This window comes from Hypanus sabinus, chromosome 9 (assembly GCF_030144855.1).
Source record: "Hypanus sabinus isolate sHypSab1 chromosome 9, sHypSab1.hap1, whole genome shotgun sequence".
Classification (NCBI taxonomy): domain Eukaryota; kingdom Metazoa; phylum Chordata; class Chondrichthyes; order Myliobatiformes; family Dasyatidae; genus Hypanus; species Hypanus sabinus.
The window spans coordinates 32,293,557-32,314,131 of record NC_082714.1 but is presented as its reverse complement, the minus strand read 5'-3'; the positions used below and the strand labels follow the sequence as shown (position 1 = coordinate 32,314,131).

At 39.7% G+C, this 20,575-nt stretch overlaps 1 protein-coding gene across 1 annotated transcript in view; it reads right to left on the bottom strand.

Annotated features, from left to right (window-relative positions):
* Positions 1 to 465: 465 nt before the first annotated feature.
* Positions 466 to 20,575, bottom strand: part of LOC132398806 (transmembrane protein 114) — a 93,176-nt gene continuing 73,066 nt past the window's right edge. The window contains exon 4 of the mRNA XM_059978650.1: positions 466 to 788. Within this exon, the coding sequence (XP_059834633.1) occupies positions 559 to 788 (230 nt within the window). The 3' untranslated portion in view covers positions 466 to 558. The remainder of the gene's footprint in view (positions 789 to 20,575) is intronic.

Below are 20,575 nucleotides of genomic sequence, written 5' to 3'. Positions count from 1 at the left end.
TGGATTGTGATATTCAGTCTAATTACATCTTATGCCCTAGTAAATACTGCTAGCCATAGACATGTAAGATTGCTTATATAGCTCAAAAATCTTTTGTGACTTGGTATTTTTTATTTAACAATAAACAACTGTATTTACAACAGAATGGAGTAACAGTAAAAGTTGTTCTCTGTACAAAAGAAATCCTTATCATTTGACCTGAAATTCCAAGAATGTTTTTCTCAAAGTCATCACGCATAAAGCAGCTACAGTAATCTTTTTCAGCTGAAAGTTCTATTTGCAAAGACATTTTGATCTCATTAGCAGAAACACGGCATCTACTAAGCAGCATTGAAAAGCAGAGTGTTCTCGTTAAAAAAAATCAGCTACTAATATTTATTTCCAAACTTTTAGCATTGAAACTATTTGTAAATAATACTGATTTTGAGAGAATTATATTTAGGTCGGTTTGCCAGATTTGCATGGTTTCTATATCAGTTATTTTCGGAGACTGCTCTTACTTTCCTTTGTTTCACCTCAGTTCTGAGCTCCAGCAAGCCATGAACATATTAATTAGCTCTATGGTGATTCTTCGTGTCTTTCCTTCATGCCTGTCCATTTTGCAGCCAGTATGAATGCAACACCTGTGAACGCCTCAGCGGTGAGTGAGATCCACGCCAGAGCCAAGGACCATCCAAACCCGATGTTAATATCTTCAAGTATGTCATTTCCAGACAGATTGACGGCTTCCTTGAACGCTGCTGCAGAATACCCGACGTACACACTGATTCCAGCAAGTGTTACCAAAGCTAGGTGAAGCAGAAAGTGAGATACCTTCATTAGATACAGCCACAATTATGATCTCTGTGGTCATTCTTTTTCAGAATACTGATCATGCAACATTTATTAATGTAATATCATCTTTATAAAAGAAATAATAAATAAATAAATTCTGTGCTAAAGGATGTGGAAAAACAAGCAATTCACAGAGGCACAAGAAACTACAGATGGCCGAATCTGAAGCAAATGAAACCAACTGCTGCAGGAATTCACTGGGTCAAGTAGCTACTGTAAAAGGAAATGGACAGCTCTACCATCTTTATCCCTTTGTTGTCTTTGTCTCCACCAATCTCCTCTCAGCCTCCCAACCACCCTGTAACTTTTTTCCATCTTATCTTCCCCCACATGACTCCATCTGCCAATCATTCCTCCTTACCTCATCACCTTTATTCACCTATCACTTGCGAGCTCTTGCTCCACTCCCTCTTCCGCATCTCTTTAAACTGGCTATCTTCCCCTACTCTACCAGTCCAGATGAAGGGTCTTGACCTGAAGAGTCAATGTGCCAACCATCCATTTCCCTCTGACAATGCTGTCTGAACCATTCCATTCCTTCAGAAGTTCATTGCTTGAAACATTTCTTGTAAACTGGTTACTTAGAGTCAGAACCAGTTTGCATTGTCATTTCGAGTGAGGACAATGGTCAGGAGCCTGATCAGTTGCAGCTCTGCAGTAGCGTTGGCTAGAAGCCTAAGCTTTCCTCAGGGATGTCATGCTCTCAGAAAGGTGGCATTGTTGAGCAGGTGCTGGAAGTCCTCCTCGACCACTTTTGGAGAAGGACATTCAGTGTGCACATGCCAACATTTAAACAAATGCTTGGCAACAAAAAGGAAGCATGCTTCAGGAAGAAAGGAGGATTTTTCTAATGAATCCTCCATTGCATGGTGTCCTATGCAAAATAAGAGGAGAAAAACCTTAATCCCCAGAGGCTTACTAGAATTATTGGCAAAACTAATTTCTTGAGATATTGCTGTTCATTCAGATAACAAATTCAACCAAAAAGCAGCATGCCATTTCACTATGGTTTCCAACATCTGGTAAACTCATCAATGGGTGAACTGAAGACTACTACGCAGGCAACCTAATAATTTTAGAATGTGGGGATGACCTGGGAAGTAACAGAGGCGGAACCTCAGTTAAGTAAAGTATTGTAAGCACCCTGAATGTCATTCTAATATAACTGTGATCTGTGAAGGTTTCTGATTAGAGGAAGTCAACAAGAATGTGTGGGAAGTGGGAATCGAGAATTGTTCAGGAAGTTGGACTCCACAATAACTTCTTAAATGTAAGAAAAGAATCAAAGGAACAGTGAAGTAACTTGACTTGTTCTATAGCAAACTGATTGAAGTTGTTTGCAAAGCAAAGTTTGTGGCTGTGATTTTGTGCCAGCCAGTGATTTTACTGCAGCTGGGAAATAATAACATGCAAATCAGAGTGAGCAGCATGACTGCAGATGAAACACCGTAAAGAATGAAACCACACAATCTGTGCTGAGGTCTGGCTGCTTTGCAAAGTAAATATTTCTGACACCAAATCCGTGGGCTGGTGTGTGTTTGCTTAAAGAAAGGGACAGAAAAAAATCAATACCTAAATAAAACGTCTTTAGAGAAATACATCAATAAAATATGATGATAATAGATAAATAGATAAGTGGAATAACAAAAGAGGATAATGACAGGAAATGGAAATAAGTGGCAAGAGAATTGGGATAGAATTAGTTCATAATATAATCCATAATAATGTAAGTCATGATGAACTAATGTAAGCTGAGCTGTTTGAATGGTCAGTCAAATGGTTTATTGCTGCTTCATGTGAAATGTAAGCATGGGACCACATATCATTTTAATCTCGTATTTTAAAAGTATGACACAAAATTAGGATGGTATGATTGCTAAATTTGCTAATAACAAAAATATACTGTATACCTGGTAAAAGGAATATAACATGAGGAAATATGAAATGTACCATTTTATCAGGAAAACTTCAAAAAAGCAAACTATCTAAGTGATGAGAGATTGCAGAGCTTTGAGATGCAAAGGGATCCGGATTATGATAGCAAAAGGCCAGTAGCAAGTACAGTAAAATCTGAACAAATCTAATGTTCCAGACATGGAACTTATTCAATGAAATCCCAGAAACTGCATAGACCATAGTTACATAAATACAAATCCAATGAATATCCAGTATGATGCAATAAGAAACAGTTTGATACTCTTAAAAAAATACTTCAGTATGTACTGATCATATAACTATGCCATTTGGTATGATCTCTGGAAAGCCATCTCACAGGTGTAGTGGAGACTCTGGACTAGACTGGAATCAACAAGGGATGCTTGACAAGGGTTTGAATGCCATAACCTCCTACAAAGTTAAATCTTGTAACACAGGAGACAGCAGAGCTTCACTTACAGATCAGCTCAATGCTTGCTTTGACTTCCAGAACAGGGAGGAACCATCACCCACCCCCATGTCTCCTGATGATGCTTTGGCCTCAGTATCATGCAGGCTTTCTTCAAGAGAGTTTATCCAAGGAAAGCATCAGTCCAGAGTACCTGGTCAAATACTGAAGATCTGTGCTGATGTATTCAAGGTTATCTTCAACATCTTGCTCCAGCAGTGTGTGGTACCCACCTGCTTCAAGCAGGTTTCAATTAAACCAGTGCCAAAGTAGAGCACGGTAACCTGTCTAAATGACTATCACCCAGTAGCACTTGCATCCACAGTGATGAAGTGTATTCAGAGGCTGGTGTGGAAGCATATCAGCTCCTGTCTGAGTGGCAAATTTGATCTGCTCCAATTTGCCAACGGAAGCAACAGGTCTGGAGCTGGAGCTGTCTGGAGCCATCTCATTGGCTCTTCATGCAACCTTGGAACATCTAGAGAGCAAAGATGTATACATCAGGGTTCTCTTTATCAGATAGAGCTCAGCATTCAATACCATTATCCCCTTAAAATCAATTAGAAAATACCAAGACCTGGGCCTCAATACCCCCTTGTGTAATTAGATCCTGGATTTCCTCACTTGCAGACAGACCCCAGTCAGTTGGGATTGGCAAAATCACCTCCTCCACAATCTCCTTCAGCACAGGAGCACCACAGGGATGTGTTCTTAGCGACCTTCTCTACTCGCTTTATAACTATGGCTGTGTGGCTAAGAACAGCTCCAACACCATATACAAGTTTGCTGATGACACCACTGTTGTGGGCCGCATCAAAGGCGGTGATGAATTGAAAATTTATTGAAAATTTAGTGGTGTCATGAAAACAACCTTTCACACAATGTCAGCAAGACAAAGGAACTGACTGTAGAATTAAGGAGAAGGAAACCAGAGGTCCACGAGCCAGTACTCACTGGAAGATTAGATGTAACTTTAAATTCCAGGGTGTCACTGTCTCAGTCGACCTGTCCTGGACCCATCTTATAAATATAATTGCAAAGAAAGCACGACAGCACCTCTACTTCCTCAGGAGTCTGCAGAGATTCGGCTGACATCTAAACCCTTGGCAAACTTCGAGAGATGTGTGGTGGAAAGTATGCTGATTGGCTGCATTGGGAACATCAATGCCTTTGAGCAGAAAATCCTACAAAAGGAAGTGGATTCAACCCAGTACATCACGGGTAAAGTCCTTTCAACCACTAAGCACATCTACATGAAACATTGCTGTAGAAAAACAACATCCATCATCAAAGATCCTCACTAACCAGGCCATGCTCTATTTTCCTTGTTTCCATCAGGTAGAAGGTACAGGTGTTTCAGGATTCACACCACCAGGTTCAAGAACACTTACTACCCCTCAACCATCAGGCTATTGAACAAAAGGGGATACTACACTCATTCTATTTCTGGTGTTCCCACAACTGATGGTCTCACTTTAAGGTCTCTTTATTTTGTTATTTCATGCTTATTATTTATTGCTATTTATTTATATTTGTATTTGCACAGTTTGTTGTTTATTGATCCAGTTTACTGTTCTATAGATTTGCCAGGTATGACCCCAGGAAAAAGAATCTCTGGGTTGTATATGCTGACTTGTAAGTACTCTGATAATAAATTTAACTTTGAACTTTTGAACTTTGAACTTTTTGTATCATGCTAGTAACTGCTATTTTCTGGTTTAGTGGTAACTACTAACTACCAGCTGCCGTGGATAGTGAGGAAAGTCAGAAACCAGAAGGGTCTCGTCCCAAAACTGTTCATTCGTTGCCACAGATGCAACCTAACCTTGTGAGTTCCTCTAGCGTTTTGTGTGTGTTGCTCAGAAACCAGTCAATCACTTCTGTCAGAATGCAGTCAATCAAAAGTAAGCTCTGCTTGATTAGACAAGCTGAAGCATACAGGTCACCCATTAAGCAACCAGTATTGATCGGAATGCTAGATGGAAGAACATCATTTGTTGTAGAGTAATCACTAAAGAGGAGTAAGGAAAATGAACAAGGTCATTGATCGATCCATTAGTATTTTTTAGTGATCATTCTAAACAAGATTTTCTGAATGAGAACATTTAATCTTGGCAAAACCACAGGTTCTCAACAGATATTGTTTCAATTTTGTTTTTTTTTTATATTCTGGAAGTGGAGGGAAGCCAATACTAACCATATGGTTTTCTTTTTCAAAACTTACTGTGTTTGCTAGCAGGAGATCCTGTTAATTTTTATTACATTGTTAAATTTCTACAATTTGTTATATGCAAAATTTAAGGGGTTTTTGTGCATCAAGTAATTAGGAAAGAATGTTATAATTTATTGCTGGGAAATTTAAATGAAGTAGAAATGTTATTTGTGTTCAAATCTGGTTGCCTCATTATAGGAAGGATATGGAAATATTAGAGAGGATGTAAAGGAGATTTTACTAGGATGCTGCCTGGATTAGAGAACATGTCTTATGAGGAAAGGTTGAGCAAGTTAGGACTTTTCCCCTTGGAGGCAACAGTGCAGGTATATAAGATCATGAGAGCCATTGATAGAGTGGACACCCAACACATTTTTCCCAGGGAGCCAACGCCTGATATCAGAAGATATCCATTGAAGGTAACTGGAGGACATTTAAGGGAGATGTCAGAGGTATGCTTTTTACACAGAGAGTGGAATGCACAGCTGGAGTTTGTGGCAGTCGTTGATACAATAGGGACATTTAAAAGGCTCTTAGATAGGCAGATGGATGAAAGAAAAACGGAGGGTTATGGACTGTATTAGATTGATCGTGAGTGGGTAAAAGGTCAGCATAACACTGTGGGCCAAAGAGCTATACTTCCACATCTGGAGAGCTGTGTACAGTATTTTCTCTCATTATAACAATATTAATGAATTGGGAGCATTTTAGAGAAGATTTATTGGACTATTCCCTTGATTTGGTGGGCTGTCTCATGAGGAAACACTGTACCAGCTGGGTTTATATCCCAAGTGGTAACTTAGAAGAGCAAGAGACAGAGATTGAGAGAGCTTGATTATAAGATCCTACTGGTTTTTACGGGGTGATTGTAAAGAGGATATTTCCTCTCGTAGGAGAATCTGGAACTAGGCATCACTATTTTATAAATGAGGAAGTGCCCTTTTAAAACATCACGATGCAATTTTACTTTCTCACAAAGTAGGTCATGTATCTTTGTAACTACCTTCCTCGAGGGGCAGTAGAAGCAGTCTTCTGATCTTTTCTTCAAGATAGAGAGGGATGAGCACTTACAAAGTGGTGAAAGGTTAATATGGATATACAGCAGAGTGAATTTGAGATGGTTTGAACAGATTGTTATTTACTCCTGTGTTTGCTTCATAGGTTTGAATATATAAATGGGAATGAAACAAAAAATACTGATGAGCATTCATTGAAACATTCAGTAGTAATGAGGGCTAACTAAAGTTTGGAACATAGATAAATCCTGCAAATCTGAAATAAAGAAAAAAGGCTTAAAATTCTGGGGAGAAAGAAAAAAATAATATTTCATGCCGATTGTAATAAATTTAGGCATTAACACAGAATATTACAGCACAGTACAGGCACATGATATTGTGTCGAATTTTTAACATACTTTAAGAACAATCTAACCCTTCCCTCCTACGTAACCCTCCATTTTTCTGTCACTCATGTGCCTATCTAAGGGTTCTTTAAATATCCCTAATGTATCTGCATCTACCACCACACCTGATATCACACATTCACTATATATTGCAGAACTAAAGAGAAAGGGAATATCATCACAGGTCCTTGATAGAGTGAAGGTGGAAATGATCCTAATGACCAAAAGAATGATGGTGCAAGGTATTTGGAAGTGATACTGGGAGAAGGAAATACAGTGACTATTAGTACACGGGTTCATCAAAGCAAATATCTAATCAGCCAATCACGTCGCAGAAACTCAATGTATAAAAGAATGCAGACATGGTCAAGAGGCTCAGCTGTTGTTCAGACCAAACATTAGAATGGGAAAGAAATGTGATCTAATTGACTTTGACCATAGAATGCTTGATAATGCCATACGGGACTGTCTCAGAAACAGTTGGTCTTCTGAGATTTTCATGAACTACCGTCTCTAGGGTTTAAAGAGAATGGTGCGAAAAACAAAAAGAAAACATCCAGTAAGTGGCAGTCCTGTGGACAAAAATGCCTTGTTAATGAGGGAAGATAAAGGAGAATGGTCAGACTGGTTCAAGCTGACAGGAAGGTGACAGTAACTCAAATAACCATGCATTACAGCAGTGGTATGCACAAGAGAATCTCCGAATGCACAACGCGTCGAACCTTGAAGTGGATGGGTTACGGTAGCAGAAGACCACAAATGTACATTCAGCGTCCACCTTATTAGGTACAGGAGGTGGCTAATAAAGTGGCCACTGAATGTAAATAAAAGATGGATCTAGAGCAGACATAATAGCTGCAGGAGAATTATTATCAACATCCACAACTTGACTAAAATAGAAGCAGCACTTTTCATCTGTAATTGTTGAACTCATTGTTGGGTGTCGAAGCTATAATGTGCCTAAATGAAAGATGAAGTGAGGTCCTCTGAGGTTTTTATGATGAGCTTTACTTGAACTATGCTGGAGTCCAAGGATAGAGAGATCAGACTCAGAATAGGATAGAGAAATAAAATAAGAACAACTCAAATCTCGTTCAACATTAACTGCCTGTACCCTCAACAGTCTTGGTCAGGAGAATTATATTTATTTAAAGACATTTCTGTTGTTGTTTGTTAAGACTTTATTAGTAGGTCTCATTGACAATACTAACTAACAATTCCACTCATGAATATTACTTATATTCTGCCGATTTGACGATATTTATCACATTATTTAAGTCGGGTAATTTTCTTTGATTGTTTGAAAATGAGAGGAACCAAAAGACAAATTGTTGAGGGTGAGAGCTAGTTCCAGCAGATGGAGGAGCCTCCAGCCTGGTAATTTCTCCCTCCACCCAATTTGTGCGTGGAATGGGCTGCTGGCGACAGTGATGAAAGCAGATACAATAGGGTCTTTTAAGAGACTCCTGGACAGATATATGGAGCTCAGAAAAATAGAGGCCTATGGGTAATCCCAGGTAAGGACATGTTCAGCACAATTTTGTGGGCCAAAGGGCCTGTATTGCTCTGTAGGTTTTCTATGTTTCTCTGTTTCTAATTTGTATATTTGCATATAACAAACCTGACTTACCAAATGGTTCTGAATCTAGCATCATCATGACTTTTAAATTCTTTTAGCTTCAAGATCTAAAAGTTTAATTTCCATCCCTGTAATTGACTTTAATTTAAAAAAACTTCTGGGATTTCAGTGTTACTTCAAGTCTAATGATCTCATTAGCATCCCTGATTTTCATCACCCAGGCATATCTTTGGCTCCTTAGCTAATGACGGCTAGCTACAAACCCAGGAGACTCAATAAATTAATTATCCATCGCAGAAATTGAAGGCAGAGGAACGGATTCTAGTTCACTCCTTGTTTCTGTCATTCCTCTTGATGTTCCTTAACCATTCCTAATAAACCTGACTTCTCTCTATGTTTACAATGTTCTTGTGCCACTTAGGTGACTTCACACACAGGTGTTTTTTTTCTTCAGACACCTTTTTACACCAACGGTCTAAAAGCATCAGGAGACACAGTTCCCAGATACCCACAATTAATGCTGTGAAGCTGAAAGAACTACTGACAATTAGCTTATCAGCTATTTGATGTGCTAAGTGATAATATCAATCTGGTCTGCAAGCTTCCTTGAACTCAATCAATAAGCCAGCATGTTTGGTTTGAAAGAAGCCAAATTAAATAACTCCATTTTCCAACACTGCAATACTTGAGGAGTCAGTTCAGGTGCTCCGGGTCAGCAACTGCTCTGTTAACAGTGTGTTTATTTACAAAACTTTCCTTTTAACTTCAGACTTATTACTGCTGGTTATTTACATCAATAACTTAAGACTGGCTCCAGTTTACAACAAGAAGCTAACCAAAGAATATTGGTTGGAAGTTTATCTTACTCCAAACTCGTTTACCTCCAGAAGTTTCTACTGCCATGTTAGAAAGCTGAGCTTGGGAAAAAAAGAAAGACCCCCTGCCTATGAGGACATGCAGCAGTTTCCCAGCTGGTGACAGTGTCAAAACGGTCACCGGCCCCATCTTGAAGTTCCTCCAAACAAGTCAAACTATGATTCACTGTGTAACTCAATTCAAACAAATTAAGTGCAATTATCAGCTTTCAGAAAGCTAATTAATGTCTGGCGTTCACAGGTTATTCAATATTTCTTTTTATATAGCCTTAATGAATTCAAACATCCTCCCAGCACAGCATTTAATTATCACAACTGATTCAATTCTGTAACTGTACAGGTGTGCAGTGCCTAATGGAAGGAGCAATCCTCCTTTCTGGTTGCATTTACTTGGCACTTTATAGCATTTGCCCTACCTTGGGATAATCAGTGTAGCTTATTAAACTCATAGATTCCATCTAAACACATAACCCACAATTAAGCTGCTCCTGTGCACAAAACCAGTGCAAAATGAGCCTTCTCCCACTTCTGCACAGTTCTAGATGTTATTATGAATCTCTTCCCAGCATCACTCCCCACATAAATACAGAGATTGTAACTATTCCACAGTGCAAATGCTGACAGAGAAACCAATTCCCTAAAATGCTAATCACAAAACAAGATTTTCAATGAACTCTTTTTAAATTCACACAATTAACTTCAAAATAACCATTTTCCTCAATGTATTGATGTAGAAAAGAATCTCATGTAGCTTCTTGAAATCATCTTACTCCTTAATACAGATTATGTAGGTCTTATGTAGGTCAAAATACCCTGTAAATAGTTCATTACCACATTACACACAATTTGGATTTTCCAATTGTTTTCATGTCCAATATTACAAGTACTATTTTATGGTCTATAAATAATTTCCCACAATATTTACTTCCTTTTGTTATTTCTTAGCTTAACCTAAATTGATTCAACTTCTACATCACCAAGTTAATTTCTCTCTACTGTACTGATCTCCTCCGGTTTTAACAGTGTTACACTGCCCACTTTTTCTTCTTTTCAACTGTCTTTCTTAAATATTAAATATCCTGGAATATTTAAATCCCAGCTTTGGTCACCCTGCAATCAAATCTCCATTATGCAAAAAAAGAGCATACTCTTTTATATCTTTGTGAACAACCTCTGGATGTTCATTTTCTAAGATGAGGGACCCAATACTGTTCACAATACTCAAGGTGAGGCATCACCAGTGCCTTATAAAGCCTCAGCATCACATCCTTGCTCTTGTATTTTGGGCATCTTGAAATGAATGCTAACATGGCATTTGCCTTCCTCACCACCGATTAAACCTGCAAGTTAACCTTTAGGTTGTTCTTCTCAAGGTCTTCAAAGTCACTTTGCATCTCAGATTTTTTGGATTTTCTCCTCGTTTAGAGAATAATCTGCACATTTATTTCTACTACCAAAGTGCATGACCATGAATTTTCCAACATTGTATTTTATTTGCCACTTTCTTATCCATTCTCCTAATGTCTAAGTCCTTCTGCAGCTTCCCTGTTTCCTCAATGCTACCTGCTCTTCCACCAGTCTTCGTATCATCTGCAAATTTGGCAACAAAACCATCTATTCCATCATCTAAATCATTTATATACAGCATAAAAAGAAGTGGTCCCAACTCCAACCCTTGCAGAACACCACTAGCCACTGGCAGCCAACAGGAAAAGGATCCTTTTATTTCCACTCCCCACCTCCTACCAATCAGCCAATTCTTTAACCACAATGGTAACTTCCTTGTAATACCTCCGACTCTTAACTTGGTAAGCAGCCTCATGTGTGACACCTTGTCAAAGGCCTTCTGAAAGTCCAAATATACAACATCCACTGCATCGCCTTTATCTATCCAACTTGTAATCTCCTCTAAGAATTCCCACAGGTTCATCAGGCAGGATATGCCCTGAAGGAACAATGCTAACTTTGTACTATCTTGTCCTGTATCTTGTGGTGAAGTACTCCATAACCTCATCCTAAACAATTGACTCTAACATCTTCCCAACCACTGATGTCAGGCTAACTGGTCTATAATTTCCTTTCTGCTGCCTTCCTCCTTTCTTAAATAGTGGAGTGACATTTGCAATTTTCCAGTCCTCTGGCACCATGCCAGAGTCCAATGATTTTTTTTTCCAGAAGGGCCCATTCTGTGCTGTATTTCAATAACTAAGTAATAAATAAAAATGTGACTGAACATTTCAATCACTTCAATTTTCAATCTGTGATTTCAAACTGCATGGCTAAATTTCTTTAAGATGTTCTTGAGGGTATTTTTTGGTTTCTGTTAAAGCAAGTACATGTTTATTGGTTTAACAAAGTTCAAGCAAGTATCAGAATCACAATTCAATATCACAAAGGACATCATTAAAGATTGATTCAGTAGATGTGTGATTTTCTGCCCTGTGCACACAATATCAAAGTGAAGTAAGCAGTCAAAATAACATTGGGTTAGCTCAGCCTGAATGCTGGTGACTGAAGGATTGTATCAACCTTCATATTCCTAGATAAGTTCTGAATAAACTTTTAATTTTAGTATTCATAGCTGCAGTGAGGAATTGTAAGTAAAATGCTCATTTTCTCAAACAACCAGATGTGACGTGACTAAGTTTCAAAGAAAAACATATTGTCTGGTGATTAACAAGGATTATCTGACAGCATGATGAATGTATTATTGAGATATATAAAGACATCAACAAAAAAAAAAAATCTAGGTGCCAGTGTGTTCGTATTCTAAGTAGGAAGATGATGCTCCATGTAATATCTGACTTGAATATATGACAGTCCATATAATATTTGATCACAGTTCTAAACAACAGTGTTACAATTGGCAGGACAAATTATATTTGACGTGTACAGTATGTATAGAGAGGAGTACAGGATTGCAAACTAATGAGTGTCTGGAAGGTCACTGAATTGATACCAAAGAAAGACTTTAGAATCTGCCATCAGAAAATTCATGGAGCCACAGGAGACTGCTGATGCTGGAATTTGGAATGAGAAAATATCTGCTAAAGAGAGGAAAGGACCTGCTGATATTTTGGGTCAAAACCCTGCATCAAGATCTGATTTATAAATCAATATTCAATATATTTCTTGGCTTCACACCATTGAACCACAAAAGGAGCAACGCATACATTTTGGAGAAAGGTTAGCAGAAGGCAAAATTAACCATCTTAACCATGAATGATGAATCTGAGACAACACCAAACATTCAAATGAGAGCTGCACAAACTCCTGATTCCAGTGGTGGAACAAATTATAAGAAAGCAGAACACAAACATTTATAAAATATCTACATGAGAAATGGAATTGGCAAGGCCACAGATCAAGTGCTGATAAATAGGATCGTGATCAGTACAGATGGGTACTCAATGATTGCAATAATGTGGTGGGTAAAAAGGCTTGTTTCTATGTTCTATATCTCTATATTTCCACTAAAATAGGAGACAATTCAGGAAGCAGTTTTCCACATAAAACTTGGAAAGTTAGAATTCTAACCCTGAAGAACTGTGGTCGCAGTGCCTGTAGAGCTTTCAAACCCAAGCTCTTTAAGTAAAACATCATAAGACAAGATGTAAAACCAGGTAGATGGAATCAGGCTAATATAATTGAATAGTGAAGTGAGCTTGATTGTTTGAATGGGCTACTCCTGTTCCTAAATTCCCAACAGCTTAGCACCAAGGAAGTGAGGATGTATATTTTTCTAATCAAATTCAAATTATGAAATGATCTGAGTTTATGGTCTTAAATGCATGTGAAATTAAGCCATGATAATCCAGAACACCATAATTCTAATCATGAAATGTACTGGATTGCATAAATATAATTATGTTAAGTATATTCCAATTAAAATTGAGAATTTTCACAGATGAATTTCCCCCAATGTTTTGATAAGGATCACCAAATCTACTGAACATTATTACTTCTATTGTGTGAAGATGATTGTTTCAATATTAATGCCTCGAGCACTTCAAAATTTTTCAAAGAAATGTGCACAGAAGCCTGAGCCAAAAGTGCAATTATGGGCATCCTCTATACTAGCTTTCTGTTTGTACACTTCCAGAAAGGGTGAGGTTACAAAAACCCCTTAGATTGTCTCCAATTAAGTTCTAAATCCAAACCACATAAACCACCATATGATAAGGTAATAGAGTATTAAACTGCTGTGATATCATGATATAAAGACTATGGTTGGATGTCTCTAATTCTGAAGCGATTCAATCTTTTCCAAACACCACAAACTTCTCTGAAGTTGCTGGCATTCCTTGATCATCTCACATCACAGAAACTGCAGTCAGTCGGGAGCCTATTTTGAAAACACCACTTTGTGCTGATGCAGTTAAGTTTAATCAAAAAGTAACACCTTGCATGAACTGTATTTTCTCTCTCTGATTTTTCCAAACAGAAACATTTATGATCAGTAAATTAAGTTTACAGTACAGAACAAAAACAGAAATTTATGCTGTGTTAACATCAGATTTGTGGGGCTCCAAATGTAGAGCAGAGCTCACAGGAAAGAGGGTGATATGTCAGTTGCTGTAATAAAGCATCCAATTTCCCACCAACTGATTTGTTCTCATAACCAATGTAAATCCAATAACACTCATGATCTTATTTTAATATATGAACATATCTTTGAAAAGATTTCCATCTCAAATCTTATGAATGTAGCCTTATGAATGAAGATATATCCTGCTTAATAATCACCCCAAAATCATCCTTTTAAAATTGTTGAACCATATAAACTATTATACTAAAGGTCTGCCAGCAAGTGCCACACCTGCCCCAACACCTCCACCCTCATTACCATTCAGGGCCCCAAACAATTCTTCTAGGTGAGGCGACACTTGACCTGTGAGTCTGTTGGGTTCCCATACTGTGTCCAGTGCTCCTGGTGTAGCCTCCTCGATATCAGTGAGACCCGATATCGACTGAGAGACCGCTTCACTGAGCACCTATGTTCTGTCTGTCAGAAACAATGGTGTCTCCCAGTGGCCACCCATTTTAATTCCAATACCCATTCCCATTCTGATATGGCTATCCATGGCCTCCTCTTCTGTCGCGATGAGGCCATTGTTGTTCCTCAGGTTGGAGGAACACCACACTATATTCCGTCCATGTAGCCTCCAACCTGATGGCATGGACATCAATTTTTCAAACTTCTAGTAATGCCCCCACCTTCACCATTCCCCATCCCATTTTCCCCTCTCACCTATCTCCTTGCCTCCCATCACCACCTTCTGGTGCTCCTTCCCCATTTTATTTCTTCCATTGCCTTCTGTCCTCTCCTATTAGATTCCCTTTCTCCAGCCATGTACCTCTTTCACCAATCACTTCCCAGCTCTTTACTTCATCCCTCCCCCTCCCAGTTTCACCTATCACAGTGTTTCACCCTCTCCTTCCCCCACCAGTTAACTCTACTCCTCATCTTTTCACCTCTAGACCTGCTGAAGGGTCTCAGCCTGAAACATCGACTGTACCCTTTTCCGCAGAGGCTGCCTGGCCTGCTGAGTTCCTCCAGTGTTTTGAGTGTGACACTAAAAAAGTCAAATACTTTGAAACAGAAAAATGGAATTTGTGTGCTTGAATGCAATATTCTTTGCCTGATATAAAAAATAAATATATACCATGGAAATTTCACGAAGTGTGTAAGAGGCAACATTTTCTTTGTCTTGCATTGCCATCTTTTCCATATTTATGCACATAAGAAACTGACGCAGGAGCTCAAGCCTACTCTACCATTCAACAGGATCTTCTACCTTATTTACATTTTCCTGCACAATCCCCATGTCTATTGGCCTCTGATCTAAGTGAACTCAATAAGTGAGTCTCCACATCCCTTCAAAACTGTACACCCCACAGATTCTGTATCCTCTGAATGAAGCAATTTTTCCTCACTTTGGTCCAAAATAGACTACTCCTTATCACCTCTATAATTCCTCAGCCAGGATTCCCTTAAGGAATGCAGTAAGTTTCAATAAAATCTCAAAGTGAAATTCAAGTTCAGTTTATTGTCATTCACCCATACACATGTATACCACCAAACAAAACAATGTTCCTCCAGGCCAAGGTGCACAACACAGTACATTTAACTCACATGCACAACACATACTGTATGTAGTACAGTAAGTCTCCACTGGTTGGGATCAATTATGGATGTCGTATCCTAGCTGGTATACACAAGCCAGGGCAGTACACTATGGAGAGCAAGCTGTTGACCGAGCATCAGGCTCTCCCTCTCCACACAGCTGACGAGTCCAAAGGAACAGCAGAAAGGCAGATAGTTTGGCAGCAGTGGCATCACAGGAGTTGCCAGTCAGTACGAGCTCAATGTAGGACTGCCTTAGGGACTCCTGCTCTGGATTATTCCCTCAGAGTTTACTCCCAAAGCCTTCTTCATGAGTGAGTATAGCCTCAAGACAGTGGAGGTTTGAAATCAGAGTTTTCCTTTTCCAGATGAGCTGCCAACTATAGCTGATGAACCCCATATTTTCAAAGCAGCTGGTTTTAAAGTGGCAGCAACTTAATTTTGCCCCTTCTCTTTTCAGTAGAAATGATTCCACCAGACTTGATAGCTAAGTTACAGGTGAAGGACGGGAATGCACACAAAATGCTAGAGGAACTCAGCAGGCCAGGCAGCATCTGTGGAAAAGAGTAAACAGTTGACGTCGAGTGTTTACTCTTTTCTATAGAGGCCACCCGGCCTGCTGCGTTTTCTCCAGCATTTTGTGTGTGTTGGTTTAGATGTCCAGCATCTGCAGATTTCTCATGTTTGTGAAGGACCTGGACTTGGTTGTCAGAGGCCATTTGAGATGCATGCCATTGGGAGTGTTTTATAAGTAGTGGGAGCTTATCCCCATCACCACCTCCCTCCACCCCTGGATATGACAACCTTAAGGGACTGACACATAAGTACTATTAATACCTATAAGTACTATTACTACCTATAAACTAACAAATAATAAGGTGCCCTTACGACACAAGTTAAAAGGCAAACAGCATAGTGCTCCTAGCACTTCATACGTAATGAGACCTAGGTGGTGGCTGGCAGTTCATCAGTTTTATGGCCTGGGGAGTAAGCTGTTTCCCATCCTAACATCCTTTCCCAAACTTTCATCCATATGTTCGTGGTCCGCTGCTGCTGTTAACATTTAACATGTTGTACATTCAGAGATGTTCTTCTGCACATCGCTGTTATAATGTATGGTTACTTGAGTTACTGTCACCTCCTTGTCAGCTTGAACCAGTCTGGCGATTCCATTCTGACCTCTCTCATTAACAAGGTGTTCTGCCCACAGAACTGTCACATACTGGATGTTTTTGTGTTTTTCACATCATTCTATGTTAAACTTTAGAAACTATTGTGCATGGCAGTCCCAGGAGATGAGTAGTTTCTGAGATACACAAAGCACCCCATCTGGCACCAAAAATCACTCCACAGTTAAAGTTCCTTAGATAACATTTCTTCCCTATTCTGATGTTTATTCTGAACAGCAACTGAATCCCTTGACTATGTCTGCATGCTTTAATGCATTGAGCTGCTGCCACATGATTGGCTGATTAGATATTTGCATTAATGAACATGTGTACAGGTGTACCTAATAAAGTGTCCACTGAGGGTATACATGATTTAGTTCAATCATTTTGATATTAGTGTAAAGAACACAGAACTATTCTCCTCATCCTTTCCTCATACAAGTTCACAATCCAAGAAACAATCTTATGAATCTTCACTGCATTTCCTGGGCAAATACCTAATTTCTTAGGTAAGAAGACAAAAATTGTACATAATTTCCCAGATGCAGTCTTAACTAAAACCTATCATTGTTGTCGTCCCTCCGATTGCCTGTAATCAAATCATCCCAGAGGAAAGCCCAACTGTATTGGAGGGGTCATGACTGTTAAGTGACAGCACGGCCCATTACCTGGTCGAAGGACATGCCACCTACCAATCAAGGTTTGATCTCTCCTCACCCATCAATGCACACCTAACCATTGGCCCCTTTAATTAGCCTTGTATTTGGCCTTGGGCAATTGGCCTTTGTAATCTGTTTAACTCAGCTGGCACAGAACCATTGGCTTCCCTATGAACTACCTAGGCTGGACTCATCAGCCCTGCTGCACTATAAAGGAAGCCACGTGTGCTTGACCCCCTTGTCTTTTTGCCATCCAAGGGATCAGCCTGCTTCACTCCAGGCTGAGAACCGTATTAGTTAGTTGCGCATTGAATAGGGTCAGGAACGTTAGTTATTGTCCCTAAAGGCAGAGAGCCATGCCCCCACAGAGTCAAGGGTTGGCAGATATCATATTGAGTGTGTGTGTGTGTGTACTGTGTTCCCATGTGATTTTATTAATTGTCCACTTGTATTTTATTGCTGATCCAACTACTGTAAATTTTGCGCATGTGTGTGTTGCTTCTGTTGCCATTTCCCAGGTTTCCCTCTGTAAATAAAATTCTGTACTACCAAGGCTGCATGTCCAGAGTCCTTGTCCGTGAGACCGATCGAATCTGTTTCCTCACTTACAACACCAACACACAATTTGCCTTCCTAATCACTGTTACAGCTACGTTTTTGTTTTCAGAAAATTGTGAACAAGCATACCTATTTTGCTTTGAACATAACCACCACCCGGTCTCTCATCATTTAAGAAATACAATGTTTCTCTGCTGCTTCTTCTTAATAGTAGAGTTTCTTAGAGGTTACAGTACTATAGATAGCATCTAAATGCCTGCACCATACATGAAAAGAAAGGTTTTGTACTGGTCAGTGTATCTGACCACTAAAGCATCTTAGCCGTTATCAAAAGGCCAATTTATTAAGCAACATTTCTTACTGTGCCCATTACTTACATTATACTTGCACAAAAGCATGTTTAATATCCATTGCCTTTAACTTTCCCATCATAAGACTTATAATGAGGGATCAGTGTCAGTGTGTAAAGACTTTTTGGGAACCTTCATTTTAGCTTGGGTGTTTATTGGTGAATGGCCTTTAGCTCAAATGGAACAATGTTCTTTTGTGCGTTTACTGAAGCCTCTAAATCATAGCACCAAAAATAGCAATGTGGCCTACTTATTTCAGTTTTCTCATTGTGAGAAAATAGCATCCATTACTGCTACAGCCATTATATGTCTTCTACAGCAAAGTACAGGCTTTTAAGCGCAGCTGAAGAGGCAGCTTTTATGTTTCCCTGATAAATGTGTAATTGGCCAACTCTTTGGACAAACCTACCCTGTGCTGGTAGTCTATTCATACTTAAGGAATGAACAATGATTGAAAAGTTCAACAGGTGAACTACCATAGATCATAATGATGTATACATCAGGATGTCCTTCATTGACTACAGCTCAGCATTCAATGCTATCATCCCCTCAAAACTAGTCATTAAGCTCCAAGACCTAGGCCTTGATATCACCATGTGCAAATGGATCATCGATTTCCTCACTGCAGACCCCAGTCAGTATGGGTTGGCAATAACAACTCCACCATCGTCATCAGGACAGGTGCACTATAAGGCCGCATGATTTGACCCCTGCCCTGCTCGCTATATTCTTATGAACATGTGGCTAAGCTCAGCTCCAATACCATATTTCAATTTGCCGACAACATTATAGTTGTTGATCAAATCAAATGTGGTGACAAATCGACATATGGTGGGGAGGGAGATGGAAAATCTGTGTATTTATTGAGATACAGTGCAGAGTAGGCCCCCCCGGCCTTTCAATACACTGCCCAGAGGAAACCCACATGGTCACTGGGAGAATGTAAAAATTCCTTATAGACAGTGGCACAAAATGAACCTGGGTCACTGGTACTGTAAAATGTTGTGGTAACCACTACTCTACCATGTCGCATTTGGTTGAACAGTGCCACAACAATGATCTATCACACAACGTCAGCAAAACTAAATAACTGATTATTGATTGCAGGAAGAAGAAACTGGAGGTGCATGAGCCCATCCTCATTAGCACATCAGAGGTGGAGAGGGTCACCTCTCCCTGGCATTATTATTAAAGTCCCTGGCATTATTATATCAGGCGATCTGTCTTAGGATTGTTATGCCTGCAGCCCCCTCCTTTGTGAGAATCACTGTTGGGTTGGGTCAGGGGACCCAGGAAATGAGAGAGAGACGTGCGGAATGTCTCGTTCCCCCGGCGATGTAAAGCTACGGGACATGGCCATTGTCTCTGGAAGGTGAATTTGTGGATTGAAGACTGTGCCACGTGGAAGCCCTCAGGCAAAGTGGGCTGGTCGAGGGAGGGATTGCATCACCCCCAACCTGATTGACTTCTGCGACCCTGCGAGTCAGGAAAAAAGAGGGTCTGTGGGAACAGCCCCTCAGATGCACCAGAAGAAACGCTAGCGATCCCGTAATAGCGGGAAGCCATTTGAAGGAGGCCACATGCTTTCAGTTCCGTTGCCTGGGACTGATGGCTGGTACCACGGAAAACGGCTTTTAGCTAACAACGGGGAAACCAACTCCCCCAACTCAAAGGATTGGCATCATAAAAGACCTGGGCAAGTTTAAACCGTCTCTCTCTTAAACCCAAAACGCTGCAGCTTGAACGAGCTAACAGTGACTGTTATATTTCCATCGGACAATACATTATCCCCTAGACAACGATAGAGCTATTTCTTATTGATTGTTATTATACCTGCGCTTTTAGATTTAGTATTGATGACGTATAGTATCTGTATGTTTGCATTAATCTTATTTTTGTGCCCCTTTTATCAATAAATACTTTTAAAAATAGTACCATCAGACTTCAACGGACCTCTCTATCTTTGCTGGTAAATGACCCAGTTACGGGGTTCGTAACAGGATCAGCATATCAGTGCCATCACAAAGAAGGCATGACAGCACCTCTGCTTTCTAAAAAGTTTTCACCGATTCAGCATGTCACCTAACAAACTTCTATAGACAAACTTCTATAGACGCACAGAGTAACGGTGGAAAGTATCTTGACTGCTTGCATCATGGCCTGGCATGTAAACACCAATACCCAAGGATGGAAAAGTCTACAGAAATTGATGGATATGGCCCAGTCTATCACAGGCAAAGCCTTCCTTACTATTGAGCAATTCTACAAGGAGCACTGACAAAAGAAAGCAGCATACGTCATTAATGAAGCCCCACCATCCAGGCCATGCTCTCTTCTTGCTGCTGCCATCAGGAAGAAGGTACAGGTGGAACCTAGGGGCCCACACCATCAGATTCAGGAACAGTTATTAACTATCAATCATCAAGC